Here is a 25708-nt window from a genome sequence, read left to right as displayed (position 1 = left end):
TCCCTGCTAAATGAGTACTAGAAACTTATCTTTACAGTTGAAAATATTTAATAGGGATGCGGGAATCTGATATTAAATTTCAAAAGATAATGGTTTGTATTTCAAATTTAATTGTTTTTTTTGTTTGTTCGTTTGTTTTCCACTTGTAGATTTTTAGGGAAACAAAAGAAAATGAGATTCAGGACTTACTGAGGGCCAAACGAGACCTAGAAGCAAAACTTCAGAGACTCCAGGCCCAAGGAATCCAAGTATTTGATCCTGAAGAGTCTGATTCTGATGACAATTGTACAGATGTCACAGGTGAGAATTTCGTCCCCAGTATTTAGTGTTGTAATGTGACTGAAAGTCTATGAATAGTAGAGCAGAAGGCAAAAAATGATCTTCTGCTTATTAATCCAGCCTGAAAAGCATCAAAAAGTATTTTAAAGAATTAAAGGAGCTGACTTTGCATATATAGTTTATATTATGGAAGCTCCAGTTTTCTGGTCTCAGACATGAATCAATGAAGAAAATATAATACTGTCAAGAAATAGAGAAATGGTGACATAAAAAAAAAATAAAATTGTTCTATGAACAATTCTGAGTTTCCAGTCTATTCTGAGCTTTCTTCTAAGTTTTCTTATTCTAGATCTGGGAGATTATGTTCCAGAGGATCCAAAAGAGTACAATTGAATCCAGAGGGAATCTTGGGTTGACTTACGGTCTGTAAATCTGTGATGAAATATGCCCGTCTTAACTGCTATACTTTTCAAAGTAGCAGAGCTAGGTGTTTAACAAACATGATCTAATCAAAAGAGCAGTTTCACAGGAGAATTTTTTGAAAGGGAAACCCTAGCAAACTTAATGAAACAAAAGACAAAACCTTATACATGCCATAAGAGGTACCTGCTAACACAGAAAGGATTCAGATACACCCTTCACCAGTCCTCTGGCTGTGTACCTGATTGGAAACCAGCAGTAAGTGTGGTGGACAGTTAATATCTTGACACTGTTATGAATGTCCATCATTACTTCTTGCACCACCTAAGATTACTGAGGAAACGCTGTGTCCAAGTGCTTTTGTGTAACATTTGCTATCGACAATTGGTGGCAATATAAATAAATGTGATCTTTGTAACTAGAAATATTTCAAAATGTGTTCATTGGCTCTTTGCCAGTTGTCCATTTGATGAACCATGGTCGTACAGGTGTTTTTTTTTTGCCTTTTGTCTTACTTTCGTTTTTGAATTCACACTTCCCTTACATTTTTCTAAGTCTTACTCCATTTTCTTTTAAACTTAATGAAACTTAAGTTTCTTTTAAACTTAATGAAGTTTACCTTCATTAAAGAATATTTGATGTCTTGGGAGTTTGTATAGTTTGACAGAAATGTAATGTGTATGTATTATGAAAAGATGCTGTGAATGCTGTCTCACAAAACACAGAAGATTTCTTTTGGTCCTGACCTAGAGCCCCTTTGTGTTGTTTTAGTTCTGGAATGTTCCTAGAACAAAGGCTGTCAGTTTTGTGATGTGAACAAATGACTGGATCAATACTGTAAGCAGTTTTCCTGATTTGTAATCCAGGACAGCATTTGAACCCAACTGATGTGAGCAATCCATGTAATAACAAGTAACAGCAAATAACCTCACCCTTCACTAGTATGGTTTCCTAGTAACTTCTAGGATTAGCATTTTTATTTGCTGCACACAGACGTGAGAGCAAAACTGCTAAAGGAGAAAGAATTATGTTCAATAGCTTGTGACAGGCGATATCAGCTCAAACATTTAAGACTGATAATTTGCCCTGTTTAGTGATAATGAAGGGGTTTGGGGTTTATTTATTTGCTTGTTTTTTGGTGTTTTTCCCCCCTCCCAATTTTTAGCTGCTGGGGCTCAATCTGAATATTGGAATGGAGGAGCCTTGGGAAGTGAGCCATCCATGGGCAGTATGATGCAACTTCAGCAGTCTTTCAGGGGGCCTGAATTTGCTCACAGCTCTATTGATGTTGAGGGACCATTTGCAAATATAAACAGGGGTAAGTAATGGGGAACTTTATTATTGGGACAATATGTATTTATGTCATTTTTCTATCCATTCCTACATAATTTGATGGAGGAACTGAGATACTTCTTTCTAACTACAGGAGGAATCTGTGTACATGCCAAGTTGTGTTTAATATATTTGGTAGCTGTGGTATGTGCAGTATTGAGTTTAGCAAACAGCAGTGAACAGCTCCCAGTTGTGAATAAACCAAAACCAGCTTCATTCCTCGTGTTGATTAAGGAAGATAGTTATCTCTTCCAGTATTGACTGTGGTTCTTTTTTTCCATTTTGATTAAACTTCTCGACCTCCTGACTGTGAATGTTATGTTGGTGTTAGCATAAAGTGTATTCCTATTTTCTCATATTCTCATTTGCATAGTTTTTTATTCTTCTTAGGGTTCAATTCATTGAAATGTGATGTCGTGACAAGGATATATGCATTGTTATGTGAATCAGTGTTAGATGTTTTGTTACCAATTATTGTTACTTTTTAACTTTGTTTCCCATATTGCCTCTTGCAAATTGCCTTCCACTGCTCTCTTTTTCCTCGCTGTTGCCCTGGCCCTGGAACCCTTCCTTCATGGCAGTTCCTCCCTTTTTTCTTCAGTCCTTAAGGCTCTAATTCAGAGCCTTAAGCAGAGCCTTAAGGCTTAGAGAAACCTCTAAGCAGAGACTTCTAATTCAGAAGTCTCTGCCTCAGAGTGGGAGGGAAGAGTATGCTCTGTGATGTCTCCAAGCTTCCTGTACTAATCTTTCCACTGAGCCATTTGGTACTGAACGGGGAACGTATTTCAAGCTTGAAAGAATGATGAACCACAAAATTAAGAACCTAGGAAAGTTTCAAAGTTAGTTACTGCTGTAGTGAATTGGCATATAGTACAAACAGAGAACGCTGTGCACTCTGTACCAAGAAGAGGCACTTCCCATGTTTCACCTTCATTAACTGGTATGGTCTCATTGAAATGTGTGCAGATCAGAAAGAAAAAAAATAATAGTTTCATTATGGAGGTTTCTAATACTTTCTGCATACTTTTATTTATTTTACAATCATCAACGTGATTTTTGTGCATACGTTTCATCAGTCCTATTTTAAATATCATTATAATTATAATACATATATATTTTAAAATATTGCTTTGCTATATTATCAAATCATATGGTGTTATCAGATTATAAGTGTTCTCTAAATTCATTTTTTTGAAATGAAAATAAGTGTAAAAAGGTTTTTACTATTTTAAATTAAATGTAGTATTAATAATGTTAAGAGATGATTACTTATATATTATCCAGCATAATCAGATATGGAGATCTCCTGACTTCATTTTTTTATTGGCAGATGACTGGGATGCTGCTGTTGCCAGTATATTACAGGTTACTCCTCTATTTTCCCACTCTCTGTGGAGTAACACAGTGAGATGTTTTATTATTAGCACTGATGAGACTCAACCAGAAGTGGAAATCTTCATTAAAGTGAGTACCTGACAAACTTTTTGTTTCCCCTGTGATACTTATTCAGAAATTTCTCTAATATTTCTTAAGAGCTTTGGTAACTATGTTGAGTTCAGTGAATTCAGAGCAAGTCTTGTCAAGGACTTCAGGGGAAGAAATTATATAGAAGAAAAATAATGAGATTTATCTAGGAGGTCCTTAACACTGTACAGATATAGAAATAAAGCAGTTATTCAAATTTGCTTTCAGAACTACTCACCAAAACTTCAAAGAATCTGTGAAACAATGGGCTACTTCTTTCAAGTTGTTCATTTTCCAGCAGAAAATGAAAATCATTTTAAAGAAGTACGAAAATGGGAAATTGAAAAAAGTTCATTAGTCATTTTGCTCCTACATTTAACTTTGCCAAGGTGAGTATTTTCTAGGCTGGGAAAGCAAATGGAAACTGGTAACTTATGGAGAGTACATAGCTTATTAAAATGTCTGTGATACTTTATTGAGTATGTTTCCTGAGATAGCATCTTCTGAGTGATATTTACTGGTGCAAACAGTTAAAAGAATGTATCAGCTTTGTTGTCATTTACTTTTTCCTGTATCTATAGATTCTGTTAAAATACAGCATGAAATATGTCTTTGTAATAAGGAAATGTTTTGCTTTCCAAGAACAGATTCTGCCAAGCACATTGCTGAAATCTTAGGAATTCAAAGTGGCTGGCATGAATGTCTTCAGTGTTTTCCATTTGCTTATCTATCCTTACACCTGCCCAAAGTATTTTGCTTTTGTTTTGTCCCTTATAATCTTTTGTCTCCAGCTTCTTTCTGGACTGATTTCAGGGCTCTTGTGTGCAGTACCATACACCAGCTCTCTAGAAATGGACTTACTGAACTTACAGTGTTTTAAGGCAGATGGTGATGCAACATGTTCCATTTTTTCAGTGTTCTGTTGTATTTGCCTAATCTTCTAGAAGAAACATAACTCACTAAATGAAAAACACTGAACTGAAGATATTCTTAGAATTGTATTAGGACTATTTATTTGGGAATCCTGGGCAGAAAATTTGGTTTTCATGGTTTGGGAGAAAGAGGAATAAATTTTGCTGAAAAAGAGATGAAAAAGGATTAGAAAACATAACATAAAAGCTCATGGAATGATCATTCCAAAACGCCAGTATGGAAGCAAAAATCTGTAAGTAGTGATATGCATCAAGTTTCAGATTAGAGATAAATCTTGAAACTGAAGATTTCACAGCTATTGCATTATTAGAGGTATCTTGTATTAACTAGACCTGCTGGTTCTGTAAGTAAAACATCTTTCCCCAGAGAACTAAAAGCTGGGTTAAGACAGTAGTAGCTCAGATTTACAGTAGTCGAGTGCAAGAGGGAACAGTCAGGTACCACAGATTAATTTCTTTGTTTTCATATAGAAGTTGGGCTACAGCTGCCACATGTTTGTGCTCTGAGAAAGTGTCAGCTGCTGAGAGGCCATTGCCCCCCCACGGGAGCACTGCTGCCAAATAACCCAGCTTTACATGCATGTGTCACAATTATTTAAGAATAAATTCCTCCCCCCCTTCCCTTCCCCCCCCCCCAAAAAAAAAAAACCTCACAAAAAACCCCAAGCAAACAGCAAAACACATCAACAACACAGAATAGTATTTCTGCCAGCAATATTCACTTATTTCTCTTACAAAATCTGTGGTGAAACTCATAGTGCTCATGTGAAGAAAATACTACTTGAGAAATCCTGTCTGCTACTGTCAGCATCCCCAGGTAACACAGTTCCTTTTGTGGAACAGCAGTAGATTGCTCAGTTTGATATCCATGGTATCAATTCCTTCACGCATACTAAGTGCTTTGGAGATTGGCTAAGAGGCTACCCTACATCTTACAAATGCTAATGGACTGTTCCTTATAATGTGTATTCCTTCTTCAAGGAATAAGACAGAGACTTCAGAGAGGTGATTGCACGGCATATATGGTATTTGTTAATCTTGTGTGAATCCATTTTGTTTCCATGCAAAGCAATTATTTTTCACTCTGCATTTTGGTACGATGGGAAGATAGACTTCTAATTTACAGAGCGTTAACCATAAAAATTAATAATGTTTTCATAGTTATAGTACAAGTAGCATGAATTTCTCTTTTACATGCTCTTTGCTTCTGGATTTATCTTAAGTTCTCAGATGAAATATTTGGTTATCCTTGTTGTAAATAGATATGACTTTTGAATTAGATTTTGCAGTGAAACCCATCTTCGGATCTTGTGTTGATTGAGCTATTTACTACAGCAGTGTAATATAGCACAAGAATGCTGATTTCCAATCTAGTTGTTTGTTGGAAGACTGTGAAGAAGCCTTCTTGAAAAATCCAGAAGAAAAACCCCGTCTGATTTACCACAGAATGGGTGATGACAGAGTCAGCTCAGACTCAGTGCAGCAGTTAATTGAGCAAATTTCTTATGTGAACAAAGCAAAGGTATGATATTTCAAATGCTGTTAAATTTTAAAAGGCTTACTTTCCTGCAATGAATAGGATCAAATGTTAGTAGTCTAAGATTTTCAGAGAAATTACATTACACTCATTGCTCTGGATACTCATTATATGAGAAGGAATTGAATCTGAAATTTATGAAGATTATGAAATTTTCATTGGCAGGGGAAAGAAAACCCACTGCAGTTTTACTGAAAAAAATCCCTGTGCTGTAGGGATGGAACTTCTCATCTGTGTTTAGCCGTGTAAAAGGCAAAGGTATTTAACTAAGGTTCCTCTGCAGCCACTGAAGACATACGTGTACCTCCAGAGAGATTCTTTGCATCTCAAAATAGATGGTCCCCCTCTGTGGAGAGGACTGCTGAGGATAGCTGAGACTGAATGCCAAAGTTTTAAATGCTTAAGCAAAGTGAGGCCTACCTGAGGAGTACAACTGAATTGAGTGTAAATGTGTTGTGGAATGTTTTAAGTCCTGAATATTGTTCCCAATTGGATTCAGGGGTACTTCATGCTTCATTTATTTTTTCAGATGATTGATCACATGGGAGGTGTGGAGGAAGGAACATATGAAATCTATACTTGTGTGGAGAAGATAATTAAACAGGTAGGGTACCTCATGCTTTGCAGCTTCTTTTCCTACTCAGATTTATGATCTCAGATGCTGTCAATGTGATTGTGATATGCTGATTCAGTGTAATTCAGGTGTTCTTTTTATGTTACACCACTAATACCTGGCAAGCCAGGAAAACTTGGAATGGAAAAATAAAGAATCCAAACCTAAGCAATATCTTTATGCAAAGAAGCAGGAATAACATCATCGAGAGGTCAAGCATTGGACTAAATTCTCTGTTAATGTGATGTTTCTAATCATGGAATAATAAAAGATTGCATAGTCCGTTCTCTCCTTAACCATCCTTGCTGTGTATTGCGTCCACTAGCAGAAGAGTGAAATTAGTTTATAGAGACCAGTGATTGATTCATGTAGTAGCCTGTTCAGTTACATTCCCTGCCAGTGTGAAAGGAAATGAGCATACTGATGTTAGTAGAGTTGCACTCATACACCCTGGAATTGAGAGTTACACTGTATGTATCTATACTTTTAAAAATTATAGTTGTGGTTGTTTCCACATTATTCTGTTTCACTCAGGATATATTGGGTTGTGAAATGACAGAACTAGAAGGCAAAGATTTGGGTAATAAGGAAGAATCCACTGCTCCTGAAGAAGAAGTTTTTGGCGATGTACTTTGGGATGCACATGATGAGCAGGAACAGATGGAAGCTTTTCAGCAAGCCTCTAATTCAACGTGTGAACTGGGATTTGAGAAAGTAGGTACACTGGAAATGTATATGGATGCAGAGGAAGCCATCACTCATTTCCCTCTCTTGTGAGACAAGATGTAGTTCTACTGAAGAAGTTGTGTCTGAGGGAATCTTTGTGGCTGCTACTCCTTAGGCTAGGAGAAGCCATATGTCTTATGTAGGTGGCATATTTATTTTCTGGGAGAGATGCCAGTTTGCCTGTTGTTGAATGGCATTGATGAAGAAGCAGTTGTTGTTTCTACACTGGGGAAAAGCACTAGAATGATGTGCCAGAAATTGAGTGTCCTCCTCTTAGTCTTTGAATGTCAATAAGGAAAAGCTCGGAATGTTTTTTTTGAAGGAAATTGGAGCTCTATTTTGACATCTGGAGTCAGGCTTTTTGCAGATGGCTGAGGCAAAGATTTCATCTCATTGTACAAGCAGAGGTATTTGAAAATAATGTAGTAAATTTAAAGGTAAAGAGGTACTGAATAACTTGGTACTACCCTGTTATTGGAAATAATATTTTAAAGCGTTTCAGTATAAAGGTGTCAAGCAGATACATGCAGGGGAAGTATAATAAAATGTAGAAAATAAAAACATTAAATTCATGGAAAGTGATGTCACATCTGATACGGGCAACGTTCTTTGATGGTGTGATGTGGTGTAAGGATGCAGTTTCTGTGTTAGTATGAATTAGGATCCCAATTTTACTTGTACTGCTTATTCTTTTACTTTGCTGTTCATTTACTGTCAATGAGTTGGAGGATTATGCTAATTTTACTACATACCAGAGCAGTAAATAATAGAATATTAAAAGAAAACATATATATGTATCTTAATGTGCTTCTACTTCTTACTTGCAGATAAAATATTTCTTTGAAGTGAAATAAGGGCATCTCATTTTGTTTTGCTTTTAAATCATCCTGAACTCTGCCATAACATTGTTGGTCTTCCATGTGGGAAAGAAAACATTACTTTTGTGTGCTTAGTGTCTTCATAATCTTATGTCAGATGCAAACTTTGAAGGCTTTGTCCTAATAAACGTATCCAATATAGAAGAGTAGTTGAGACATGCAGAGAGGAAAAAGGCCTTAGTGAACATAGTACCCAATTGCTTTGGTATATTAACTCCAGTTCAGTTTATTAGCACTGGAAGTGCTTAGCATGTCAAGCTTTGAAAAAAATGTGCATGGACTTTACACTTTATTCAAGAGATTATAGACCTTGTGATTTAAGTTTTCATTATAGATGTTATTTCCATTTATATTTGCTATATTTTAGTATTTATTTCTCAATCTTAATAAACTTGCACATACATGTAGTGTTTGGATGGTTTACAGTAATAAGCAATATATTTTTTTCTTAAACAGCAAAATGTTTGTAATGGTTATTTCTTTTTTACAGTATTTTGAACGTCTAAATGACCTAGTAGCAGCACCAGCACCAATTCCACCTCTGCTTGTATCAGGAGGACCAGGTTCTGGGAAATCTCTCCTTTTGTCAAAATGGTAATCTAATATTTTCTTTAAAAAAAAGAAAAAAGAAAAAAAAAAAGCTGTTACTTTTTTTAAATTCACCTTTTCCTTGTCCTTTCCCTTTATCTTTTTTCCTATTTTTCTTTTATCTTTTTTTCTTCCTTTTCCCTATTTTTCTTTCTCTTTAATTTTTTTTGTTTTTTATGAACTTTAAGAAAAATGTTTTCATTACACTTACAATATTGTATCAATTTGATAAGAGGTAAAGTGGAAATGTTTGCAAAGCTCTGATGTTATGAAACAGTCCTGGAAAATTTTATAACATTTGAGTAGCTGGACTGGCTTTAACAACTCCCTGATTCCGATGGCAAAATCCTACAAATCTGTCTTTGTGCAGCATACATGGGTGGTTTCTGTAGCTCATAGTGTTGCCCTTCTACCTAAAACAGTCCTTTGTAGTCTTTTTTACTCAAATAAAGAAAAGATGAGACCAAATAATTTATCACAGCAATACATTTTACAGTCACTTCTAGGTTATGGCAAGATTTTTTGTCATCAAATAAACTGATGCTGCCATTACTTCTAAAAAGCTCAGTATGATGTGAATATCCAGTGCTACAAAGGGTAGATGTTAATGGCCACTGGTCCTGGGTGGAGCATAAGTAGAAACAGACATAAAAGGTTCATTTACATGCCAGAAAACATCTGACATTTTGTAAGGTAAACACTGAACACCTGTAGCTCAGACATTCTGCCTCCTTTTGGCAAAACTCATAATTTTTAAGTTACATTTGCAAAAATAGTCTGGTATGAATAGGTGTTGTTTTTGGTGTTTTTGTTGTCGTTGTTTGATTGTTGTTTTTTTACTTCTCTCTGTAGGATTCACTTGCAACAGAAGCATTCACCAAACACTCTGATTCTTTATCACTTTGTTGGGAGGCCCATGTCCACCAGTTCAGAATCTGCATTAATAATTAAACGCCTTACTTTAAAGGTATGCTGTATTATTATATACTCTGCTTTGCCTGGTTCATTGGAAAGTGCCAGTGTCTGTGTGTAGATCAAATGAGATGTTTCTACAGGTTCTTCTACATCCATCAAAAGCAATGAAAGTGTAAGACATTATAGAAGGGGGGAAATCTGACACTACACATGGAATGAAGATCTCTTAAATTGTATCTCTGGGATATTTGTAGTAGTTACACTTCCAGTGACAAATACTAATAGCTCATAAAGCCGTGTAAGCTTCTTCCAAATTTTTCCACCATTCTGCCAGAGAAGCAGGTAGTATCTCTTACATGTCTGTAGAAATCTGAAGCTAGATTTGCCAGTTGGCACTGTTCTGTTCTTAGACTAGTATCTCTCCTAGTATATTTTAATTGTGTTAGATATTTGGGAAATAAGTGAGAAGTATTTTTGTGCCAGGGTCTGAACTCTCTTTTTTCCTTCATATGGTGGCAAAAAAAGTAATAAAACCTTTAGGAAAATGAAATAAATTGTGTGCTCCTTCCAATTTTCTCATGTATTTTAGAAGTCCGCCTTATTTAACTGTGCAACTTTGAAGTCCTTTTAAGTCTCCAGATCCGTTGTCCACTGTGTAAACACAAGTTCTCCTTGTAGAATTATACAATGAATTCAAAAAATATTCTGTGTTCTGTATAAACTAGAAGAAGAGAATCCTATGTAAACTTGACTGGAATTACCCCAACATTACATAACTTTTTCTTTTGTGTCGTGGATCTTTATTCAACTGACAGTTGACTTTCAAGGTAAAATTTGTTATGTTTGTTTATAATTCTGCAGCTTATGCAACATTCTTGGTTAGTGTCACCTCTGACCTTGGATCCAGCTAAACTTCTGGAAGAATTTCCCCGCTGGCTGGAGAAACTTTCTGCACGTCATCAAGGCAGCATAATTATAATTATCGATTCTATTGACCAAATACAGGTATGTTTGCAGAATGCTTAGCATTTGTCTTTCCAAAAGAAACTTTGACTATTGCAATAGGTTCAGCTATATCTGCATAGCAGAAACATTAACGTTTTCTTTAGTGTAACGAGGACATTTAAAGTAATTTGCAGCAAGTGCAGATGAAGTAAAATACTCTTCAGTTTTATAGGTTAAATTTGCAGATCATGGGGTTTTTTTTGTTTTGTTATTACCTTTTTAACACCTTCGTTTTTGAGCAGTCCAGATACATTATTTATGTATAAGTTCTTTATTGTGAACTATTTACGGGGCACTCAAATAGCCCAGTCTTCAAGGTAAACATGTTAACAGTGGTGTTCTATCTGCTTTATGTAATGTTCAGGCACGCTGATATCACTGGATCATTTAGTAGTGTTTCAAGAATCAGATCGTGAACAATTTGTAGCTCTACACTGGAGAACTCAAGACTCCATTTTCTGAGCTGTGTAATTAATGAAACCTATCAACTTCTGGCATTTGTTTTGAGCATTTGTATTCAATAATCAAAATTTGTTTTTAAGCAAGCTGAAAAGCATATGAAATGGCTGATAGATCCACTGCCAGTGAATGTGAGAGTGATCGTATCAGTGAATGTAGAAACGTGTCCACAGGCTTGGAGGTATGTTATGTTTATGAGATGTTTCTCATGTCTTAAAGTAGTTGTTTTACATTAGAGTTACTAGTTGAAGAGCAAATGGTCAGATTTACTAAGGCCTGGAAGTGTAATCAATAGGTAAGGTTTTGCAACTATTGAGTGTAATGGAAGCTTTTCCATTTTATAATGGAACTGTAACTGCAGTAAGGACAGTTTTCTTTGTTATGAAACCAGATTTTTGTTTTATTCTGATGGATTTATCCATGACTGTATGGAAAAATACTGTATGGGACTGTATGGGAAAATATACTAAATGAATCACATGCATACCAGGAACCACAATACTGTGTTGTAGACCCAGAAAAAAAAAATGGAAATTTGGCTAGTGATAATTAGAATTTCTTAGTAGCAGGGAGTAAGTTCAATTACTGATTTGATATCAATCATTAAAAATTACGGAACTTTAATGTATTTTATTTCCCATTCTTTATATGCCATCTAATAAGGTCTGAGTATAATTTTGTCCTCTTTTACCAAAGGTTGTGGCCTACTCTTCATCTTGATCCACTGAATTCCAAAGATGTTAAAGCTCTCATTAGTGCAGAATGTAGCTCTGTGAATGTTAAATTGACTAAGGAGCAGGTAAGTCTTTTGTAGTTCTTTGAAAGTACTTTAGTAAAACTTCTAATGAAAACATGGAAAGATGAAATAAGTACAGCTGCCAAAAGAAAGTAATGATTTAGCTAAGTAATACTGCTCAAAACAGAATGCAGCTTGAGGTTATTTTTTTATTTTTTTATTTTTTTTTACCTCATGGCTCATAGCATCAAAGCACAGATGGAACAGTGTAAATTATTAACTGGAAAACTGTATGGTTGCACATATTGCTGTAAACATGTTCTTTCATTTTAGACTCATAAAAGATTTAGTATTGCATAATAATGTAACTATGATTGACTAAGTGGGGAAAAATTATTTTACCCCTTTGCGTTGGAGATTGATTCTGTGAGGTAATCCTCATCTTTAGAGATGTAGTGATTAGATCCTAACTGTTCTAATCCTAAACTAGAAGGGAAACTTTAACTTGCATGCTCTGATATCTAGAAAAACACACAGTATTTTGTGCAGTAGTTTCATGTCATACTCTTCAAATGTTATAAATAGAAACGTATCTGAAACTCCTATTTTCTTGTCAAAATATGAACTACTTATTGGTGTGACTGATTTATCTTAGCTCACAGATTTTTTTTTAAAATCTTATAGGAGAAGAAGCTTGAGAGACACTGTCGTTCTGCCACAACTTGCAATGCTTTGTATGTCACTCTTTTGGGCAGAACCATTGCTCGGTAGGTGCAAATGATCCTGCAGTTATGGTCATTGCTGATGAGTAGATTTGTTAGCATTTTGAAAAACAGTTATTTAATATAGAATGAATCCTGCTAAGAAAAAACAGCAGAACAGTGCCTGAAGTTTTCCCACGTCACTGACTGGAAATGCAGTGGGAGTAAAGGGGGTGTATAATCTCTGCCATTTTGATATAAGTGAATCTGAATGTATCCTTCTATTTTTCTTTTCTTTTTTTTTGTTCCTTTAGTTTCTAGATATGGCAATTACCTTAATGCCTTTTAGTGGCATTTGGAGAATGATGTTATTGTTTTGTTAAATGGTTTAATTCAGGTCTGTTGTATTTACTGATGTACTAGATATCTTGCCTCATAGATTTTAAGGCTAAAATAGAGTTCACTGTTTGCTTAGTTTAACATCTCACACATGGTATTTTACTGTCTAATTCCTGCTGTGGAGAAAATTAATCTTCCTTCTTGTGCAATAGAATATGTCCAAGTGCATTGGTTTATTATTAACCTAGACTTCATCTTGTTGAGAAAGCCCCATTTATAATTTAGAGACTCCCAGAAGATGATAATTTACTCTGGGTGACTGATTTTCTTTCTTTTTTTGTTGCTGTTTTATGTTCTGGAATGCTTAATTGCTCTTGAAAACATGCCTTGTAAATGCATTAGGTGAAACAGCAGCATGTGGTTTTATCTTCATCCAGTCTGATGTTCTTACTCTGTGCTCTTGCTGGAGGAAAGAACACAGCAACATACCTTTTCTTGGAAATAAAAATGTTGCAGTTACTTTAGAGAAATCAAATAGGTGGCTTCAGGAATTTTTGCTCTTTTGCTTTTAATCTTGCCAGGTACTGTGAGCCTTTTAAACTAAATAGAAATTCAGAGCATTTTTGAGGTAGATCTTTTTGGAATTTTGTTTGTTTTGCTCAGCCAAATGTAATATGCTAAACCACTTTTTGTCCATCTTCTCAGTGTTGGAAGTGCAGGAAATATTGATGAAACCCTTCAGCAGTGTTTCCAATGCCAAGACACAGTGTCCTTGTACAGGCTTGTTCTGAGATCAATTCAAGAATCATTGTGCAGTGATAAGGAGAAAGGTCTTTTGAGAGAGGTAAGTAGTGGATGATTTATATAGGAAATGTATATTGTTTCCTCTAAAGATTTATTCTTAAATTAAAAGTAAATACTAATTTACATATGTTCAAATGTGTAATTCAGAGACAGGAAATTTTATTAATCTAATTTGAACTGTTGTTTAACATACGACTTCTCTGTGTTGAATGTGAAGTAAATCATTATCTCACAGAGCAAAACCAAACTTCTCCACTAAGATGTGATGTAGAATCAACATTTCCTTTTATACTCTGACCAAAGGGTTAAGCACAGTAAGTCTAATCAAAACATGATGTTCTGTGAATACAGGGCAAGGTATGTTTGATTTCTTATTCCTCTTCCTGACTCTACAGAATTTCTTCGTTCTGTGGAACTTTTATTTTTTAATTAGGACATGATACTTGACAGTTGCATGAAGTTCTTTGGTTCTTGCAGCACCTTCAGTGTATTTTACTTGGATTAAAGTCCCTTATGGCCATGGATTTAAGTTTTCTCCTAAGTGGTTTAGAGGAAGATCTAAGGAACCATTTGTTTGTTCCAGATTTTGGCTAATGGCCTCATTTGGTGCTTCACCTTTTTTACAATATTAAAGGGTTTCTGTAGGTATCTTTTTTTCTTCAAGGTATACAGTTATACACAGTAATGCCCAGTGTTTTCTTTTGAATTTTAATGTATCTGAGCACTGCAGCAAATATTGCAAACTAACTGTGTAGGATAAGGAAGTGAGGATGCAAGGAAGTTTTTCACTCAGAGGGTGGTGAAGCACTGGAACAGGTTGCCCAAGGAGGCTGTGGATGCCCCATCCCTGGAGGCATTCAAGGCCAGGCTGGATGTGGCTCTGGGCAGCCTGGTCTGCTGGTTGGCAACCCTGCACACAGCAGGGGTGTGAAACTAAGTGATCTTTGTGGTCCTTTTCAACCCAGGCCATTCTATGATTCTAGGATTCTGTGATTCTATGATAATGTTTCTGCTTTACACAGATACTGTGTGTCATTGGTGTTAGCCACAATGGTGTGAGCGAATCTGAGCTGATGGAACTGTATCCTGAGCTGTCTTCTGCAGTGCTAGCCTCACTCATTCACAGCCTGCACAAAATGTGTTTGCTGACATATGGCTGTGGTTTGCTCAAGTTCCAGCATCTCCAGGTAACTTTTTTAGTTTTAAACATGTGAAATTCTGCCAGTGCAAAAGCTTTTGTCCAGATTCTGGTCTTGACTGCGCTGTGATAGATAGGAAAGACATTTCAGTCTGTTTATGTCAACTTTATACCTAGTTGCACTCAGAATTAATTTTTCTGTCTTGAAATTTAAGCTGTTTATTTGCCCTGTGACACCCTTAATCCCTGCTGTTCTGTTGTTATTAATAACACAGTTATTAATGTTTGTGTTTGCTCATTCCATTTTTCTTAACTTTTTGCCTGATACTAGGATTACTTTGAAAACTACTAGAGCTGTGTTACCACTGGTGGTCAGTATTGTTCAGCAGTTGAAAAGCTGGCATATCAAGCCTTCAGAAATTTCTGACTATTAGATGTTACCTCAGTGTGTCTTAGAAAGCACTGGTTCCATAACAACAAGCTGAATTGAAGGGGAGGGGAATGTTATCTGGATAACCAGGTCTATGCTACACTGCACGACAACATTTGTAGTTGCCTTTAGAGGAAGATTTTGCAACATGCAACCTGTTTGATTACGTAAATTCTTTCATAGTTCTCTGTATGTCATTTGTACTTAACAAATTAAATGCATACTCCTTCTCTCAATTATATTCTCCTTCAGGCTTGGGAGATGGTGAGATTAGAGTATATGGAAGAAGGTCTGAATGTTATTTCAGCCTACAGACAAAAACTTGTGGACTATTTCACCATGCAGCTAAGGTAGGTCGTAATTCCTCAAGATATGCTGAACCACAGGCTTTATGCCTACTGGATATATTTTTTCTTTATTATGCCTTTTTGGACCCAGTTTGTAAATAATTGCTGCAAAATAACCCTAGAAAACCCTTGTTCTCATTTGACCTGTTTATTATTGATATATTGCTTTTTAATCTTCAAAAAGATTGAGGACTGTAGTGGGAAATATACGTGAAGAGAAGTTACCATGTGATAATCTGTGGTGTGAATGTATAATGCTTCTGTTATTTTGTGGTAACTGAGCCCATGTAGGTTTTTAACTCCTAGTAAATGCTAGGAAATCTGAGGTTTCTTGGAACTTTAAGAGACAAGAGACCTTGTATTCAGCAAGCAGTAGGCACATACGTAAGAGGAGGTCCAATAGTATAGCAGAAAGTCTACAAGTTGATGCTTATACTGAAAATGGGTTTGCATTTACAGTCCTGAGTCAGTGTTCCACTGTGGAGTGCTGCTGCTCAGAGCATGAGTTGGGTAGCAGCTAACCTACAGGGCCACAGTGTACCAGGGAAAGGAGGCACAAAGGGTCAGTATTTCTGCAGTTAGGCTGGCAGACCCAGATTAGCCCATGTGAGAGAGAGGAACGGCTTCCTGTGATTTCCTGGGGGTTCCAGGGCTCTGTCAGGTAACAGTGCAATGAAGATGTGAGAAAAGAGCACATAGGTCTCATAGCAGTTTGTCTGTTTAAGCATTAAGGCATGGTACATGTATATTTGCCTTTTTTCACATCACATTAATGAGCACTGTTAGGTATCTCCAGTAATATTTTTATGGCTTTTCTTTCAATAGTCGAGACCGAGTGACTTGGAGAAGTGCAGATGAACTTCCCTGGCTCTTCCAGCAACAGGGTGACAAACAAAAGCTACACAAGTGTCTTTTGAATCTCTTTGTATCCCAGAACCTTTACAAAAGGTACAAAGTTAGCCACTGTTTTGGGGGGTATAAACATTTCAAAGTATTTTTTTTTTTATCAAGCACATTAAATATGAAGTATTTGATAATTATTTACTTTTAAAGTATAAATCAGAAAATGTTAGATATAGATTGAAGGAGCTTAAATAGTAGAGGCTGAAATGGTAATGCACTGGTGATCGTGTATTTTTTCATTTCTGTTATAACTGGGGCTTTGATAAAGGTGTAAATAGTACTGTAAACAACAACAGTCTCAACAGATTGTAGCATAAAGAGAAAACTCGTGCATACGGCCCTATTCTTCTAACGTCGCATCAATCTGAAGAGAGAGGTGTCAGAGATAAGATGAGCTTCTTATTTCCTTGTTAAAACAGGGGACATTTTGCAGAATTGCTGAGTTACTGGCAGCTGGTTGGGAAAGATAAGAGCTCTATGGCAGCTGAGTATTTTGACTCTCTGAAAGAATATGAAAAAAGCTGTGAGGGAGAGGAAAGTATGATCTGCCTGGCTGATCTTTATGAGACCCTGGGACGGTTTCTTAAGGACCTAGGTCTTCTCAGTCAGGTGAGTACATTTAGAGACTTGTAACAGCAAGGAGGGAAATCGAGCAGAGCTGATTGTGTGCTTTCTGTTGCAGTTGTTAAAATATTGTAGCTTACGAGATGTTTCCTGCTGTTCATGTTCTGAACCTCGTTGTTACAGGCTGTAGCTCCTTTGCAGCGGTCTCTGGAGATTCGAGAGACTGCGCTGGATCCAGACCACCCAAGGGTGGCACAATCACTTCACCAGTTAGCGGGAGTTTATGTTCACTGGAAGAAGTTTGGGAACGCTGAACAGCTGTATAAACAGGCACTGGAAATCTCTGAAAATGCTTATGGAGCTGAACATCCTCGGGTAGCCCGGGAACTCGATGCTCTTGCCATGTTGTACCAAAAGCAGAACAAGTAAGATTGACTATGCTGGTGTTTTTCTTTAATGTAAAAGTGCTACAAAAGTAACTTTGGCAGATATTTTCTTCCTGAAACCAGGCTGTTTCTATAGTTCTTTTTTAGAGTTTCCTAAGTTCAACAATGAGCATACACTCTGTATTCTTGTAGCAGGCCACCCAGTAGAGGTGAACTGCTCTGACTTCTAATAAGTCAGAGATGAAGGAGGAGCGTTGTCTGGCCCCAGGCATTTTGGATTTTCTTTATCTTGAACAAAAAGATAAAGAAAGTTTTTTTTCAACATTCTTAAGTTCTCCTTATACACTTAAATAACTTAGAAGCTTTTCAGAATACCCAGCTACATTTGGCATTCTCCTAACACTGTAAATAACTGTTTTTAGATATGAACAAGCTGAGCAGTTGAGAAAAAAGTCCTTCAAAATACGCCAAAAAGCAGCAAGACGAAAAGGCAGTCTGGTAAGGAAATGTTTGATGTTTAGAAGGAATCCTCTGTTAAATAGATGATAAATATGCCTGCAGTGCTGATAAATCTGATGCTCAGATGCTTTTGATAATTGAAGGCATAGTAGTCAGTGGCCTAGCAGTGGCTTTGGTAACTACTTAAACTACTCTGGAAGTGGAGATGAATCAGGACGACTGGTATGAGAAGTTGAGAAGTGGAAAAGAAATAAGTGGGTAAATACATTTTAGGGGTGCGCAATTACTGATGATAGAATTAGCTGTCAAAACAGCAATAGAGAAGGGTGTTCTCCAGAAATAACAGAGGCCTTTATACTACAGATACTATTTAACAGAATCCTTATAGCAATGGATAATCCTAGTTACAGAATTATGTGCCACGTTGAGATTTTTTCCTTGTTTTTTTCTTTTCTGTTTCTTTTTTTTTTTTCTGTATTAGCTGCATATTTTTAAGCATTAGCTTGGCAGCTGAGATCCATGTGAAGCCTCGAGTTATACTTTAAAGAACCTGTGTAGCCTTTAGGTGGTTGGCTTTATTTTTTTAAGTTTATAAACTTAGGAATTTCATCTGAATTGGTTATTTGAACTGTGGAGTTTAATACAATACATACAATAAATTAGTATGTATGATATAGGAAAAAAGAGAGCTGTACTGCAGCACAGTAACTTAAATTTCCTGAAAGCATGTTTGGTGAAATTACCATTAGATTGTAAATAAGCAGAATGCCACTGAACAGGAATTAAATAGAATTGTTTTGCTCCTTTGGTGTAGAACTTGAGTCTTCGAATTTTCTGTCTTCAGTAACACGCTTTGAAAGTAGTGATGGTTGACTTACCTTGTGTTTTGCTGTAGTGCGGCTTTGCTCTTCTGCGTCAAAGAGCCCTGCAACTGGAAGAGCTCACACTGGGCAAGGATACACCAGACAATGCTCGAACCCTCAATGAGCTGGGAGTCCTTTATTACCTGCAAAATAATCTTGAGTAAGTTGTGTTCTTTGTGACACCTCCACTGAGTGTTCTTGTAGATCACACATGGAAGCAAAGTGTGGAGAATTAATATTAAATGTAGACATGGTCAGACATGCACTATGGTGATGCCTGTGGTTCATTCTGTTTTTGTTTATTGTGAAATTCACTCATATTTTATAGACTTGATGCTGCTAACTTGTATTAACAAGTGATGTATTTCCTGCATTCAGAACTGATGTTTGATGGCTAAAATTAACTAGCCTGAGTTGCAAGTACCAGTTCTCTCGCAAAATATACACCCTCTCACAGAATTTTTGTCACTGTCCTTTGTAGTGTTCATTCTTGAACATAAGGGTTGTTGTTTTTCACATCACTTATCACTATTACAAGAAATCATGAGTTAAATATTTATTCACAGTACATGTTATCCTCAGGTCTTTTAAGGGCAAAGGAGGATGGAGCAGCACAACTGCTCTCTAAATGCAAGTAGAGATAAGCAGGGGTGTCGATGAAGGAGAGTGGCGTGTGCAGTGCAGTTCTCATCACATGGTTAGAGATTTCTTCGGTCCACAAAGTAGTCCAGAAGTGGGTGTTATGAGTGAAATGTAGAGTCACCTTATGTCATGCTCTCCTGACTGAATCTTTCCAGGAAAAAAGGAAAGTGCACGGCAAAAGCACAGGAGTAAGTTCTGAAAATGTTTTTATGTTCTCCCTCTATTTGATGTTTGAATTGCACGTGGTTCTTGGAAGACAGCAGTAATATATTTTAATTTAGAATCTGCATCTTTGTTAAATGTGAGATTTTTACAATGAAGGCCCTGATTTGTAACAGCTGTTGGAATAGGTGGTGTTTTTTTTGTTGTTGCTTGTTTTGTTTTATCCTCATGAAGCCACATGAAACTGGCTGATCATAGAGAACTAGTATCTATCTAATCTCATACAGAATACAGCATCATTTTAAATTCCACATGGCTCAAATGCAGTTCAGTGCAACCAATTTTTAGAGTAAACATATCTCCGCTGTTTCACATGAGACTGAAAGTATAAACCTTGTTCTGCTGAAGGTTTAAGTAATTTTAATGGCTGTTGTGTAACTTCTGAATCTGTGAGTCCAGGATTGAAAATTTTTTGATAGTTTGATACAATTAGAGTGAAATCAATGGCAGAAGGGTGTGTCAGTAGCAGTTGCTATGTATCACACTTCATCCTCTGGTCCTTGCATACGGAGAACACCTTTTGACACTTGTGTTAGAGCTCCAGATTTGTATGTACAGTTCTACATAAATCATCTTTCTAATGTGAAATGGATTTTTCTGATTTACTACACTGATGGGAACCAGAGTCACACAAAATTGGTGTGAATGTCAGGATGACAAAAAACCCAATTATGATGGATGCTGCCAGTATTATGTGGGGATCACTGATTAATTGTGGTAGAGGAAGTGCTGTAAATCCATAATAGAGTAGTAGTACACTATTTTAGTGAAATAGGAATGCTTTTGATTGGAAAATGCTTCAACGGTGGCATTATAGTGTCTTTTCCATTTGTCACTTCCAAATAGATTCTACTATAAGAATCTAGCTCATCATAAATGATAGATGTGATCACCTGATCATGAAGCAGCTATGGGGTTAGTTTAATGTTTGCTGAAATCTTCTAGACTGGTTTTTCAGTTCTCCACAGAGGTGCTTGTGCTTCAGTGCTGCCCTGAAACATGTAAATTATCTCTGCTTCTTAGGGCTGGCTTACGTGGTTTCTACAGATTCTGAAACTGAGTTTATTCTGTTTCAGTCACAGCCTGTATAGATGTTAACAGCTTTAAAATATTGCTCCACAAATGTTTTCTGTAGGACAGCAGAACTTTTTCTGAAGCGCTCCCTGGAAATGAGAGAAAGAGTCCTGGGACCCAGCCATCCCGACTGCGCACAGTCTTTGAACAATCTGGCAGCCCTGTACAATGAGAAGAAGCACTACGAGAAGGCAGAGGAACTCTATGAAAAAGCTTTGGACATCAGGAGGAGAGCACTGGCTCCAGACCATCCCTCCTTGGCTTACACAGTGAAACACCTGGCAGTGCTGTACAAAAAGATGGTAAGCAACAACCCTGCTACCTCTTCACATCACCCAAATAGTGTAAGGGCTTGCAGTGTCACAGTCTTCCACACAAAAAGAATGGGGCTATTTTGTCAGCTATGTACACACATGTATAAAAGATGCGTGTCAGAGGGACTTTGTTTCCAAAAAGTCTAGTAACTATTTCAAGACACACTTTGCTTAAAGGAAAACCATTTGTGAGTAATGTCTTCAGTGTCTTACAAGTCTAGTATTCATCACCACAATAGAGAATTTCTCATCTGCTTAAAACATAATGCTTTTGTTGCAGCGTGGGAAGCTCTTGCCAGCTGTATTTGAGTTCTGTTTTGTACACAATGCCCATATACAAGAGTTCAGTGAGACATGTCTTGATGGAAAAGTCATGTTTTAGATAATACAGAATAACGTTGAACTTCACAGACGATGTGAGAATAACTTGAAGATTCCTGATGGAGACAGTGCTTTACTTAAGGCTGGCTCATAAACGGGAGAGCACTTAACAAACTGTGTGGCCGAGCCACTTCCAGCTTATGTTGATTCAGTGAAAGATGAGAATTATGTTCCCCACTAAATACATTGTCTGGAATAACCTTAACAGAAGTCTCTACTTCTCTGTGTTTTCATCATTTCCAACTGTAAGTGAATGAACTGGTTTTGGGTTCCATGTTCTCTGCTCACCTCAGCTTCTAACTCCGATGCTTCTAGAAAATGGAAAAGCACTCAATATTTGCATCCAGCAACAGTTCTTTGCTCGTTTGAAGTTGAATAAATTAAAATTTAGAGAAGAGTGACAGAAGAAAAGGAACAAGTATCACAGATACAGAAAATGACAATTATTTATAATATTTTTTTGCCAGAATTATTACTAATTGTCTTCAGTCTATGGCACAGTGATGTTTTGAAAAAAATAAAGGGAAAGTTTGATTTGAATTTTGGAATTACAGTGAACCATTATACAATTTGTCAATGCTATTAAATAGGAGAATGCTAATAATAAAAACCTGAGCATACTTCTGTAGTATATCTGGTTAATATATGAGTAAATTAAATTGGGAAGAAAACATTTACTGGAAAAATAATCTACATTAAAACTGATTGGAATATGAGAGAAGAATTTTAGGGAAATTGGCCTAGAAGTCAGTCTCAATGTGGTGAATGGGAAGTGATGGGTTGTTGTTATGGCATTGAACACCACAGCTGTTCCAGAGAAGACAGTGCAAACTGCACTGGGAATTGCTCCTAAGTGAAGGCAGCTACATTCCCGTTCCCATCTCATCAGTAAAATTTAGGCACTTTAAATCAAAGAATAAGGTCTCTGCTCTCATTTATGGCAGAATGAGGAAATGCAAATGGAGAAAATTACTTGAGAAAAGTACAACTGAGAATTCTTTTTAGCAGTCTTCTAAATTATACTCTTGTGGAAGAAAGTGAAATAAAAAGAAGAAGCAGACATAGCTGGGAAACGCATTAACTGGAGTTGAATATGCTCAGTATTTTGGAAAATTAATTTTAATAACTATTCACAGAGAATAATCAGTCAATTCACAGCAATATTCCACACAGAAGTTAAACCCTTAATCTGGAAACAGTAAGACTTCTCCAAGCTTGTTGTTTAAAATAGATTTGTAGCCTCATCATTTTGATACGAGAAGACCGAATTGTTTTTTGCTGTGTTGTTTGTAGGGGAAGCTTGACAAGGCTGTTCCTCTGTACGAACTAGCTGTTGAAATACGACAGAAGTCATTTGGCCCCAAACACCCCAGTGTAGCGACAGCTTTGGTCAATCTGGCTGTTCTTTATTGTCAGATGGTAAGTTTGTCGTGTCTGATGTGCTTAGCATTCTTGTCGTGGGTTTTTTTAATGACATGCACCTAACTGATACCAAAGTAATATAATCACATTTATAAGGGGACTATATAGAACCTACAAATACTTACTTAGGTTTCATTTTAAAAAATGGAAGGATATTTGACAAGGGAAGTGTATGCAGGGGATGAATAATTGCTGAGTGGTGTTGTATGAGGACAATTGGGCTAATGCTCTGTAGGTTATTCAGAATGCCCACATGCTTCATAGGACAATAGCAGAATGTGGCATTTCTAGCAGTGCAGCAGTCACTGTGGTACGATGAAGCACAGCTCTGCCGCTGACTCACTGGTAACATAATCTTTTGAAATCTGTGTCCATGAATGAAGAGTGCCCATCTGCAGCAGCTGTGACACTGTGTAGCTAAAAATTTGAGAGCCTTTACAGCTGATTTTTTTTTTTCTTTCGTCTACAATTGATATGAGATTTAAAGGAAATGCAATCAAGCAAGCTGTTTCTTGTATTCTTTGTTTTTGCAGTCTGCACATCAATTTTAATCAGTGATTAAAGCTGCTTCAGGTAAAATTAAAGAGCGTTTGGTAACTCAGAATTTTCTGGTACATACATTGAGATTTTCAAGACTGCCTAGGAGGACCATACCCTAACTGGGAACTGGTCAATGCGAATGGCATTTGTAAGTGAGAGCTTGTGGCTTTGACATTCTCAATTATCACCCTCACCTAGCAGCAATACTGAGAACACAAGGCACCTTTTTGGTTGTTGAATATGCGTGAATTTCTACCCAGGATGTGTTGCTACTATGTAAGGAAAAAAGCAGTAACAAAAGTAATTTGTAATAAAGTAATAAAAGTAAACTTTTATAACAAACAACTTTCTAATACCCAAAGAAAAAGCAGACTGAAGCTTTACCTCTTTATGAACGTGCATTAAAGATTTATGAAGACAGCTTTGGTCACATGCATCCTCGTGTGGGAGAAACTCTGAAGAACTTGGCTGTGCTCAGGTAAGATTATATGCCTTAGCCCTATAAAATCATGTCACTATAAAGGGTAGCACATAAAAAGAAATATACTGGATTTGTGTATTAGGAAATTAGGGAGCCTTAATTACACTTGCTGATTGCATGGTGTGCATTTCAGTTTGAACAAACTGAGAGCCAACTTTTATCTGTTTGTTCCATCTTTGTTTTACTCTTCTCCAAAGCTATGAAGGGGGAGATTTTGAGAAGGCAGCTGAACTTTACAAGAGAGCTATGGAAATAAAAGAAGCAGAGACTTTGTTAATAGGTGGAAAAGCAATTTCTCGACACTCATCGAGTGGAGACACATTCAGTTTAAAAAGTGCATTGTCACCAAACATTTTCCTGGAACCTGGACAAAGGTGATAGAGACCTACTCAAAGAAAAGATAGTTTCTATTGCTATTTTGTTTTATATAAAATTATTAAGAAAACCTATTTTTCCTGGGTTAAATTACTACTTTGGAACGTAAGACTGTCTTCATGAATGACAGAAAAACATGTTTAAGCTTGAAATCCTTCCACGTTAACTTTGTGGACTGTGTGGTACAAAAGTGAGTTTCTTCTTCTGTATGCAGATATGTGTATAAGGTACTTGCTCAAGCTATAGTTAATGCCAAAAACATATAGATTTAATACCTCTTATCCTAAGTGCCAGGATTATAACAAGATAAACTGAACCAATGGGATATATTTTATGTGGTAGTTCTTACTTCTATGTTGCAACAGCTTTTATGTATTTTTGTTTCAACTTTCTTGACCTCTTCAGAAGCTTGTAAAATTGTTTCTAAAGTGATAGAAATTTTGAAAAAGTCACGATACTGTTTTACCCAAAGTTTTACCTTTGAGGTAATTTCATCTTTAAGCAAACTTAGATTCAAGAGACTTCTGCAAAAATAATTGATTTCCTTGGGAAGCAAGTGTATCTGAAGGTATCACTGTATACAAGTAAAACTTGTCAGATTCAACAACTGTAGTTGTTCAGTGAAAACGCTTCCAGTGAGGAATCTGAATGAAAAGGAGTATGATATGATGCCTTATTGTTAAACCTTTAAATATACTTCCATTATTCAATCTCATTGAATCCTTTGCAATCCAAGAATGCTTGTGTAAGCTGGAAGAATCCACCAATACAAAATAGTTTGCCATCCAATAAAAAGATGCTAATTAAATCTACCTGCTGTATTTTCTTTTAATTTCTTAGTCACTCAGAAGTATTTTCAAGTCTGTTTTTATTCAGTGCGTGTTAATTTTTCCACTTGCAGAGTAAATTTTTCCCATTTTAGAATTAAGTTAAAAGGGGTTACTCTTTTAGAAAGGTTTTCATAGCTTGGTATCATTGGGCAACAGGAAGTGTGTATGAAACTGGCATGCAATGAATAAATGTGCAACCCAGTATGTTAAGGCTTAGTTGAATAAGTATTAAAAAGTAGCTCTTGAATTTCAGACAAGGTACCAGTAAGTGTTGATCCTTTGTAACAGCACTCTGGTCATTTTTCTCTTTAGAAAAAGGCTTTTTAATCAGAAGAAATTTTTCCACTATATTCCAACCACCTTAGAGACTCGTGTTTGCAGGATTGCTACCGAATAAGAAGGAAAAAGAAATCTTCTTTCTTTCCTTCTCAACTTCTATTTGTTTCTGTTGCCTACTCTTCTAACGGATGTCTGAGCTAGCCTATTAACTCTGTTCTGATTTTAACATGCACAGTGAAATATCTTGCTCTCAGTTTCCTTAGCACTTCTAGTTTAAGTAGGAAACTGCTTTGTAGACCTCCATTGTCTTATCAGACTTTCCTCACTTAA

At 36.5% G+C, this 25708-nt stretch overlaps 1 protein-coding gene across 1 annotated transcript in view; it reads left to right on the top strand.

The window, feature by feature from the left end:
• The window catches only part of NPHP3 (nephrocystin 3), a gene marked incomplete at its 5' end in the record, with an annotated part of 26845 nt that extends 1764 nt beyond the window's left edge, over window positions 1–25081 (top strand). Inside the window, 25 exons of the mRNA XM_010713086.2 lie at window positions 150–300; window positions 1865–2017; window positions 3362–3495; window positions 3724–3884; window positions 5802–5949; window positions 6494–6568; window positions 7112–7291; window positions 8672–8775; window positions 9622–9736; window positions 10546–10689; window positions 11232–11329; window positions 11845–11947; window positions 12569–12651; window positions 13630–13768; window positions 14751–14915; window positions 15549–15646; window positions 16469–16591; window positions 16966–17155; window positions 17294–17535; window positions 17919–17994; window positions 18851–18978; window positions 20818–21058; window positions 22745–22870; window positions 23776–23891; window positions 24092–25081. Coding sequence (XP_010711388.1) covers window positions 150–300; window positions 1865–2017; window positions 3362–3495; window positions 3724–3884; window positions 5802–5949; window positions 6494–6568; window positions 7112–7291; window positions 8672–8775; window positions 9622–9736; window positions 10546–10689; window positions 11232–11329; window positions 11845–11947; window positions 12569–12651; window positions 13630–13768; window positions 14751–14915; window positions 15549–15646; window positions 16469–16591; window positions 16966–17155; window positions 17294–17535; window positions 17919–17994; window positions 18851–18978; window positions 20818–21058; window positions 22745–22870; window positions 23776–23891; window positions 24092–24272 — 3474 coding nt within the window. The remainder of the gene's footprint in view (window positions 1–149; window positions 301–1864; window positions 2018–3361; window positions 3496–3723; window positions 3885–5801; window positions 5950–6493; window positions 6569–7111; window positions 7292–8671; window positions 8776–9621; window positions 9737–10545; window positions 10690–11231; window positions 11330–11844; window positions 11948–12568; window positions 12652–13629; window positions 13769–14750; window positions 14916–15548; window positions 15647–16468; window positions 16592–16965; window positions 17156–17293; window positions 17536–17918; window positions 17995–18850; window positions 18979–20817; window positions 21059–22744; window positions 22871–23775; window positions 23892–24091) is intronic.
• Between the last annotated feature and the right edge of the window lie 627 nt (window positions 25082–25708).

The sequence above is a fragment of the Meleagris gallopavo genome, chromosome 6 (genome assembly GCF_000146605.3).
Source record: "Meleagris gallopavo isolate NT-WF06-2002-E0010 breed Aviagen turkey brand Nicholas breeding stock chromosome 6, Turkey_5.1, whole genome shotgun sequence".
NCBI lineage: Eukaryota > Metazoa > Chordata > Aves > Galliformes > Phasianidae > Meleagris > Meleagris gallopavo.
Note: the sequence above shows the minus strand (reverse complement) of the source record. Positions and strands in the feature narration are given on the sequence as shown.